A 10412-nucleotide genomic window follows, 5' to 3' on the forward strand; every position below is an offset into this window, starting at 1 on the left:
TCTAATTAATCACAATTTAATCGCATGTCAAATTTGACTGAGAAACTACCCCAAAAGATCATCTAAGAGACATTACAAAAAGTAGCTTTAAATATTTTATTTGATTCAACATGAGGGTGAGTAAATGATAATTATTAATTATTAATATGTAAATACGATTTATTTATTGAAGTTATACTCATTAATTCTGGAATGAAGTAAATGGCTCTCTTTATGAGTGCAACACTAAATCATTGATTCACCCGATTTCATTCAGAAACAAAACCAAACACTGTTTAATAACAACATCATACTGAATTAGAAGCAAAACATTTATAATAGTTTTAGATAAATGACCATATTAATAAAAACATGTTCCAGAAAGTGACAAAGTAGTTCCTTATGCAATGATGTCCATTTAGTGAATGAAAGATTTACAAAAACTGCAAATAGTTAAAGTAGAAATCTAAAATCTCAGAGTTTTTCTCTAAGTGAGATCTTTCCAGCAGGATTTGTGAGTCTGAGACGGGGAGTTTTCAGTTTCTGCACATAAAACTGTTACATGTTTAATCTCTAATTACTTTATTACAATGAATCTTATCATAAAATCAAACCATGTTTCATAGTTAAAGTTAATTCAGAGTTATTTAGCAGCAGTGGTTGATGAAGATGAGTGTCATTAGTGTTTGTTTTTGTATTATTGGTGTTTTATCCATGTCATGTTGTGAGAAATAACAGTATTGTCTTTCACTAGAGCAGTTTATAGGACTTCAATAATGTGTTTCTATTAGCAAACACTCAGAATAAAGTGAGATGATCTGCTAATGATCTGAATGTGTTGTTGAATGAGTGTTGATAGTCTGAGGATCATCAATATTAACAGAGAAACTGCTGAAAACACTCTTTATTTCATGTCAATAGTTCCTGTTTTCACCTCATTTATTATGCTGATGTCTTCAGATCTGCTGTAAAATGACACTTAAAGCTAATTTCATTGCTGTCAACAGACTGAGGGGATTTGATGACTACAAATATGTACAATTATTTTTGTCTTTATGTGTAGAACTTTTTTCCTTACCATTATCCATATTTGGAATAATTATGTAACATTATATTGTTATCATGTATATAAAAACAAACCCTGTAACTGATATATTTTTTATTTTGGCAGATCAGCTCCTCCCACACTGGGATTAATCATCAGTGAAGCTCCTCCCACAGCAGTCACATCATCAGTGAAGCTCCTCCCACAGCAGTCACATCATCAGTGAAGCTCCTCCCACATCAATTCTCCAATAAATGCTGGAATATTCCCATTAAAGGAGCATCAGGAAGAGCTGAAACCAGTAAAGACTGAGTTTATTAAAGAGGACAGTGAGAACATGAGTGATCCAGAACCCTGCAGAATGAAACACACTGAAGATACTGAAGAACAAAGAGGTTGGTGTTTATTCTTCATTCATTCATGATGCTGAACAACATTCATGTTAGAAAGATTCAACAACACATTTAGATATGCAGTTCATCTAATATTCAACAAATGGTCAGTAAAGTGAGATTTGAAAAATGTTCATATTGATTGTCAACATCAGGTCAAAATTCAGATTATTTTACATTTATTTTATACCTGGTTTAAAATTTGCAATAATGTGACCTAAATTTTAGACATGTTTAAAAAAAAAAAACAGTAATATCAGTAAACACCAAACTGTATCAAGTAAATTCACTTTCCAGAATGGCTGAGAGGATTGTAAGCTTGACTTAAGCAAAAACTGATTTATAGTTACTGATAAAGTTGTATTTTTCATAAAATCTAGAAGTTATAGATTATATAACTCATAGTCATAGTTTTATAGATTATAACTTTGTAACTTAGTAACTTTGGTAACAGGGTTGATGAATGTGATCAACACTGTACAGTTTGTTTAAAAACTGAGACAATGGATTGAGATTATTTTCTTGTCCTCCCATCATGCTGTAGAAAGAGCCCAGATGATGTCACTTCCTGGGCATCACAGTTTTAAGAGGAAAATTCACTTGAGTTTGGTTTCAGTGTCCCACATTCACATGTGGAAGTCTGTGAAAGAAAAAGTGTGACCAACCCTTAATAATTAAAGTTTTAGTAAAATAAAAATCAATATAAAAGTTGGTGTCAAAATATGGCAATAATTGTGTCATTCATCAAAATATTTAATAGTTCTCACTACAGAAACAAGGTGATTTGTCTATAATGTTTTAAATATAATAATTGTTTCAGGGACATATAATAAATATATAAAAAGGCATCAAAGTGATCAGAATATTTCATAGCAGTCGTCTACTTCAGTACATGAAGGTTCACTTTTATGTTCTTTCACTTCATAATCCTCATTTTGAATTACTTTAATATACTGAAAATTAACTTTTTTTTATTGTAATTTCAGAGCTGATGGAAGTGAAGGAAGAGAGTGAAGAACTGAGTGAAGTGGAGGAGAAACATCATGACAAACCTGGAGAAAAACCTTTGAGTCACTTAAAGACTAAAAAGACATTTCTAAAGAAAAGAGACAAGAAATCTACAACCTGCACTCAGTGTGGAAAGAGTTTCTCAACCAAACAACATCTTAAGATTCACATGAGAGTTCATACAGGAGAGAAGCCGTTCACATGTGATCAGTGTGGAAAGAGATTCACACAAAGAGGAAATCTTAAGAATCACATGAAAGTTCACACTGGAGAGAAGCCGTTCACATGTGATCAATGTGGGAAGAGTTTCTCACAAAAAGTACATCTTACTGTTCACATGACAGCTCACACAGGAGAGAAGCTGTTCACATGTGATCAATATGGGAAGAGCTACAGTCAATCATCAAGCCTTAAAGAACACATGATGATCCACAGTGGAGAGAAGCCACACACATGTGATCAATGTGGGAAGAGTTTTACAACAAAACAAAGTCTTGAGATTCACAGTGGAGTTCATACCAGAGAGAAGCGGTTCGCATGTAATGAATGCGGCAAAACGTTTCTCTGGGCATCAAACCTGAAGAAACACCTGACAGTTCATACAAAGGAGAAGCCACATTCATGTTCTGTGTGTGGAAAGAGTTTTTCACAGCTGTGTAGTTTACAAGAACATGAGAAAATACACACTGGTGTGAGAGAGTACATGTGCTTTGAGTGTGAGAAGACTTTTATTACAGCAAACCAATTAAAACGTCATGAGAGAATTCACACTGGAGAAAAACCTTACAAGTGTTCACACTGTGACAAGAGATTCAGTGTGTCATCAGATCTGAAAACACATGAGAGGATCCACACTGGAGAGAAACCTCACAAGTGTTCACAGTGTGACAAGAGATTCAGTCAGTTAGCACATCTGAAAACACATGAGAGGATTCACACTGGAGAAAAACCTTACAAGTGTTCACACTGTGACAAGAGATTCAGTTGTTCATCATATCTGAAAGCACATGAGAAGATCCACACTGGAGAAAAACCTTACAATTGTTCATACTGTGACAAGAGATTCAGTGATTCATCATCTCTGAAAACACACAAGAGGATCCATAGCAGAGAGAAGCCGCACGTGTGATCAGTGTGGAAAAAGTTTCTCTTTTAAAAATCACCTGAAGATACACATGAAGATCCATGCAGTGGAGAAACCACATCACCACAGTCTGAAATCCAATAAGTAGTTCATCTTTATGTGCTGAGGAACAAAGTAGTTTCCTTACAGCCACAATAAGTGGCAGGACGGTTTGGTGGTTGCTTAGTGTCTGCTTGGAAAATCTGAAACTTCTCCTGAAACTACAACAGAACGATCAAATCACTGTTAAAACAGACTGTATGGATCCCTTAAGGTCAGTGTGACAAACTAGTGACTTACACTTAGTGAACAAACTGCCATGTTTCTATCATTGTCATTTACAACATAACAATAAAACAACCTAAAACTGACTATTAACTTGTTGCTCATCTTCATTCGTTCCATGATAAATCTCCCACCATTTCCCATCATCATTCCTTCGATCTTCTGCAGTAGTTCTTGTACCTGAATGTCTGATTTACTCTTGATATTGAAACAGTAAAATTGTCCTCCACATTCAGTCAACAGCACAATCTTTAAGTTTTAGATGTTCATCAATGCCTGTTCCAGATCCTCCAGTTCATCTCCATGTGTGAACAGAATCATGATGTACTTCTGAACTTCAGGACCAAATAAACACTTCCAAATCCAGGATCTTATTCTCATTTCCCACAAGTTCCTCTAGACTCTAGAGGAATGGTTAGCAGAACTGAGACCTGCTGAACAACCAGAAACCAGCTGCTCTTTCATCATCTCCAGCTGCTCTTTATTCAGATCTGGATCCACTAGATTTGGAGAAATAATCACATGCACATGCTTTTTTTTACCACACATACTTAAAACCTGGTATCTCCCAGTATAGTGTTTCCTGAGCTTTTCCCAGAACCATTTCTGTCCATTAGAAGATTCCGGGTCACTGGATTATCTGGATGAAAGTTGGTCTCTGAAATGTCTGAAATAAAACATGGAATATGGGATTTAAGTTAATGTCATTCTTCTCACTGGAGGTCAAGAGTAAGAAAAGAAAATGTCTATGTTTCACATACAAACATAAAATATTGTTTTAAATGTGTAAATGAGTCTTAAAGCAGAAGCATGTGAACTTTATATCCACTGGAATAAACAACTGCAATCATTTAAAAAACCCTCTATATTAAGTTACAAGTGATCAATCCGATCAGCCGATCTAAACAATGATCAATCAATATTGGAATTAAATGTTTAAACGTATGCCCTGAGAGCCTGTTCACATTCAAACTGGATTGAGTCTGAATCAGATCTGAATCAGTGTTTTATTAGTAAATTAGGCACATGTTTATCAGATGAATCTCGCCTGCAGTTTCATTCCTCTCTGAAAAACACATTCACACTTACAGAAGATTCACTTCAACACAGTTTGATCTGAATCAGGACAGATTGATGTGTTTTACTGAAGTGTCTCTCTCACCTCTGAACATGCTCTCATGACTGTAATGAAAGCATTGAGCATCATTCATAATGTTAATGAACGTTTCATTGACTAACACTACATGAGTTTGTCTTCACATTTAACTGCAGCTCTAATGATTTATAGTTAAAACCAAAGAACATATTCATCTGTTGTAATGTTTATACTCAGAAAATATGATTGAGTTGTTTTGAGAGATTGAGTTGATTTGAGAGAATCATAGATGAATCTCATCTGTAAATCTCATGATTCAGATTCACACAGTGAGAAGTGATGAGACGATCAGAAGAGAAAGAAATAACAGGATTGTAGGATTTGGACTTTTGAATTTTATCTCTAGGACTGTTGGAAAGGAAACACTAGCCCTGGTGGTCCGGTCAGAACCCAGGAACTCAGTCAACCACAGTTTTTTCCTTTGATGACTTTACTGAAGCATTTGTGTGTGGTCTGTAAAAAAATGACGTATGCGTATTTGGCGTGCTGTCCGAGGATTTGGCCCAAACCCAGAGTACTCCCCAAAAATTGCAAACCAATGCAGGACAGCAGCCGGAAACATTACTGATGACCCCCTAAAATTGCACTGCGTATAGGCTAATTGTGCTGTTTGGTGGGTTAGTTTGAAGGGCCGGGAAAGTTCTCGTCATGTTTGATGAAAACAATGCTGCAGCAGTGAAGGCTAGTTTAGACAGGGCTGAGCTCCTGCAGGAGTCGAGGTGACATCACTGCTGCAGCAGTGGAGATATTAGCCAGAGAATCTGAGCTCCTGCGGGAGCCGAGGCAATATCACTGCTGCAGCAGTGGAGATATTAGCCAGAGGAACTGCTCCTGCGGGAGCCGAGGCGACATCACTGCTGCGGCAGTGGAGATATTAGCCAGAGGAACTGAGCACCTGCGGGAGCCGAGGCGACATCACTGCTGCGGCAGTGGAGATATTTGCCAGAGAATCAGCTCCTGCAGGAGCCGAGGCAATATCACTGCTGCGGCAGTGGAGAGAATAGCCAGAGGAACTGAGCTCCTGCAGGAGCCGAGGCGACATCACTGCTGCAGCGACATCACTGCTGTGGCAGTGGAGAGAATAGCCAGAGGAACTGAGCTCCTGCAGGAGCCGAGGTGACATCACTGCTGCAGCGACATCACTGCTGCGGCAGTGGAGAGAATAGCCAGAGGAACTGAGCTCCTGCGGGAGCTAAGGCGACATCACTGCTGCCGCAGTGGAGATATTAGACAGAGAATCTGAGCTCCTGCAGGAGCCGAGGCGACATCACTGCTGCCGCAGTGGAGATATTAGCCAGAGGAACTGAGCTCCTGCAGGAGCCGAGGCGACATCACTGCTGCCGCAGTGGAGATATTAGCCAGAGGAACTGAGCTCCTGCAGGAGCCGAGGCGATATCAATAGCCAGAGGAGCTGAGCTCTTGCAGGAGCCAAAGCGACATCACCGCTGCGGCAGTGGAGAGAATAGCCAGAGGAACTGAGCTCCTGCAGGAGCCGAGGCGATATCACTGCTGCGGCAGCGGAGAGAATAGCCAGAGGATCTGAGCTCCTGTAGGAGCCAAGGTGACATCACTGCTGCGGCAGTGGAGAAAATAGCCAGATGAACTGAGCTCCTGTGGGAGCCGAGGTGCATCACTGCTGCGGCAGTGGAGAGAATAGCCAGATGAACTGAGCTCCTGTGGGAGCCGAGGTGACATCACTGCTGCGGCAGTGGAGAGAATAGCCAGAGGAACTGAGCTCCTGCAGGAGCCGAGGCGATATCACTGCTGCGGCAGCGGAGAGAATAGCCAGAGGATCTGAGCTCCTGTAGGAGCCAAGGTGACATCACTGCTGCGGCAGTGGAGAGAATAGCCAGATGAACTGAGCTCCTGTGGGAGCCGAGGTGCATCACTGCTGCGGCAGTGGAGAGAATAGCCAGATGAACTGAGCTCCTGTGGGAGCCGAGGTGCATCACTGCTGTGGCAATGATAGAAAAATTCCATTTTATTGGAATGATGTTATTAGTTGAGTTGGATATGGTGGCTTGCAGGTATGTGTGAGAGAACGAGCTGGAGCTGAAACTAGCTGATAAGTGTTTGTTGGGAAGCGATTAGATTGGATGTAGTTCTTAAAAGCTTCTGATGACCAGCGACCAAGTGTTTGAATCTGATGCTGGGAGAGGCCTTTTTGGGTGGCTGTAGTTGCTGCTCCTTTGGGGAATGGATTGTAGAGTTCTAGGGGAGGCAGCTTGAAGAATGTAGTTGGGAGGTGTCAAGGAGAGTTTTTAGTGGGTGGTTTATGGAAATATCAGCTATGAATAATAAGGCACCGGGGTCCACCTCTGGTGCCAACAGCTTGAATTTCTAAGAGGATCTGATGTTGTTGGCAATGGAGTTTGGTTCCAAGGCCGTAGAATTTGGTGGGATGGGCATCAGGTTGTAGTAGACAGAGTGAACAGCATTTTGTTTGTGGGACAGTGAAGAAAGGCCGGGACCGAGTCTGTTAGCGGAGGCAGCCTCTTGCTCGGGTTGGCCCCTGGAGCCTGGGAAGGAACAGGGTGGTTAGAAAAAGAGGGAAGCTGGAGAAAATAGGACGTCTGGGCCTGCGCCAATAACGAAGGCAGCCTCACACTACGGTCTGTAGTTGAACTGTAGAGACCAAAGACAAAAGAGAAGTAGGGTGAGAGATGGCGGGATGAAATGGCTGAGATGGCTTAGCTAGTAGTAATTCCTGTTTCGAACAGTTTGTATTGTTTAGGAAGGTACATAAATATCCTATTGATTACTTGTGCCGTGAAGCCTGGAAATGAACTGTATTCAAGTTAAAGGGCCATGAAACCCCAAAATAAATTTTTTGAGCTGTGAACAGATATGAAACAGATTGAACAGATTGAAAACACTAAAGGTACTCATTTTATTTAAAAGTTTTTATTTAAAATTTATTTTTATTTTATTTCAAAGTTAAAATTAGTTATTTTTGCATTTTTCAGAGCAATTTCAATCTTCCGGTTAGAAAAGCAAAGTCAGAGCAACGTCACAAAACCTGACGTCATCGTGTACTACCGGCAAGATCCGGAGTCCTGGTTGGCTCCAAGTATGGGCTGGTCGAACATGCTGACGCCAACATTTTCTACATTTATTCATGAGAAAAAGCTCATTCAATCCAATCACTGTGCTGTAGCATAAGATTATAATCACGGTATTATGCAAGAGGAAGTATCACTTCTCTTGCCTCTGTCTCTTGTCATTCAGAGACATATCGTTGGTGTTCGTTTCCTCAGTGCTACAACACAATGTGTTTTCCTGCGACACGACCAGAGCAGAAGTTTGGGTGCCTGCGGTTTGATTTGCTGTAAGCTACCAGCACAAATGGAAAATATGTTAGCATGAGATCGCATTACAATGGAGAATTCAAATATCCCAAAAGCGCTGTTCATCACCTCTGCGTTCAGACACACGAGCCGTATGTATGTTTCCCTCAGCACAGCAGCACATGAGTGTTGTTTTGTTTTTTGCCCACGATGCGGTCAGAACTGAATACGAGCACATGAAAAATACGATTGTTATGCTATACACGCGGAGTGCGCATGTGATCGGTTTCAGCGCAGAGCTTCGCGTTGTGTTTAACAACACTAGCCACATGGCCGATAGTTCATACAGAATAAAGTATTCATGTTTAAAATTTCTATAGACATATTTCACACATTCTCCTGCACCAACCATGAACCAGCACGGTGTATGCACACATATTTCATTAAGTTTTCTTCAAATTAACTGTATGTGCAAACTGGACACTGATACAGTGGTGTAGCCTATCTGAACGCAATGACACAATTATTCTAATAGACAAAAGACTGATTTTGAGACTGCAGTGCTCGTAAACGTAATCAAAGTAGCCTATTATTAGCCCCATTAAATATTCTTTCGCATTTCTCCCTTGTGCTTGGGAGTTTGTTGTCATTTTCTCTGTGCTCATATATTAATGTTCATTATTGTGTATAATGAGTGTGTTCTGTGCTTCATTGGTTGTTCTAAAATCTCAATAATAGGTAGTCTCAGTCATCAGTTTAGAAACAGGCACCTCAACCCCTGTGATGTGTGGCAGCAGCAGCACGAGATCTCGGGAGAATGACCAAGCAGACACAGATCAAGTGTGGTACAAAGCATTCTCAGATTTATTCAGGAAGAAGGGTCATATTTATAGACATAGGTCAAACAACAATCTCCAGGATGGCATGAGCATCCAATCATACGACTTACCATGTAAGAATCAAACCTTACCATGTATGGCATTTCAAGAAATATAATAACAAATATGAAATGTATGTGCGTAAATGTGTGTGTCTTCAACTTCTGGTTGTGTGTGAGAGTGTCAGTGTGTCCAAGGACTACTACTTCTTGTTTTGTCTAGGTAGGTACATGAGCTGCACAATGGAAAAATCCCAAGACACAGAGAAAGTCAAAAAGTAAAGCCCAAGAAATAAGAAATTATTTAACAGCCAGGTATCCCAGAATGCCTCTCACATCAACCAGCAACAGTTAAACTACATGTCTAGACATAATAACATGGGGGACATTGAGGGGGTATTTTTCCCAAAGTAAGCCGTCAGCTCCAGTCCACTACAATCAGGAGTGGTTAAGGCCCGGGTATATGTCATTTCCCACGTTCTGCTCCATCGCGCGCACAGTTGAGTGTGCAAGCCTTTCAAAGATAATTCTTTGCATGAGTGCGGAAAGACAGCGCGCCATCAAGCCCCGGGTATACTTCACTTTCCGCGCCTGGATGTGTCTCGTGTGCAGTTGTGTCCTTGCATCTTTCAAAGTATACTAAACCACAGATGCACGTGGATCACAGAGTTTGACACATGCGCAATAAAAACATTTCTATACTATTACCAGACATCATGTCATCAATGGGACATTCACTGCCTGAACACCGTTTATCCCTTCACAGTGGCGTATAGTGGATGGGCACACAGGGCTGTTAAATTATTGTTATTATTATGCTACTTTTATTATTAAATTAATATTGCAATTCATTTAACCGACGCACTGCGAGCATAATAAAAGATTAGTTAGATGGCAAACTCCTCATTTAAAAAAACAACTTGTTTAACCTTATAACATTCTTATCAGTCCCGCTAATGGACCACTGGGTCGTTAAAGGGTTAAACTTGTTTGCTTAAAATTGTGAATAATTTGCTGATGCAGGTACAAAAATACGTTTTGTGACTGCAAAAAAATATAAATAAATAAATAAAACTTGTCACCCATGGCGCCAACTATAGCTGAAAAGGAGAGATTTGGGTGTGGCTAACTTACACTGAAGAGATTTTTTTGTTCAGCACATAAAAATGAACTACTTCATTTCAGACTGTGGTGATGTGGTTTCTCCACTGCATGGATCTTCATGTGTATCTTCAGGTGACTTTTAATAGTGAAACTCTT

At 40.1% G+C, this 10412-nt stretch overlaps 1 protein-coding gene across 1 annotated transcript; it reads left to right on the top strand.

Annotated features, from left to right (window-relative positions):
* Positions 1-2542: 2542 nt before the first annotated feature.
* On the top strand, positions 2543-3919 carry LOC125245867 (zinc finger protein 184-like; the record flags this gene model as incomplete). Its single annotated transcript, XM_048156680.1, has 1 exon — positions 2543-3919. A coding segment is annotated over one exon (1011 nt), but the record flags the coding sequence as incomplete, so codon positions are not given.
* Positions 3920-10412: the final 6493 nt, after the last annotated feature.

The sequence above is a fragment of the Megalobrama amblycephala genome, linkage group LG1, assembly GCF_018812025.1.
Source record: "Megalobrama amblycephala isolate DHTTF-2021 linkage group LG1, ASM1881202v1, whole genome shotgun sequence".
Classification (NCBI taxonomy): domain Eukaryota; kingdom Metazoa; phylum Chordata; class Actinopteri; order Cypriniformes; family Xenocyprididae; genus Megalobrama; species Megalobrama amblycephala.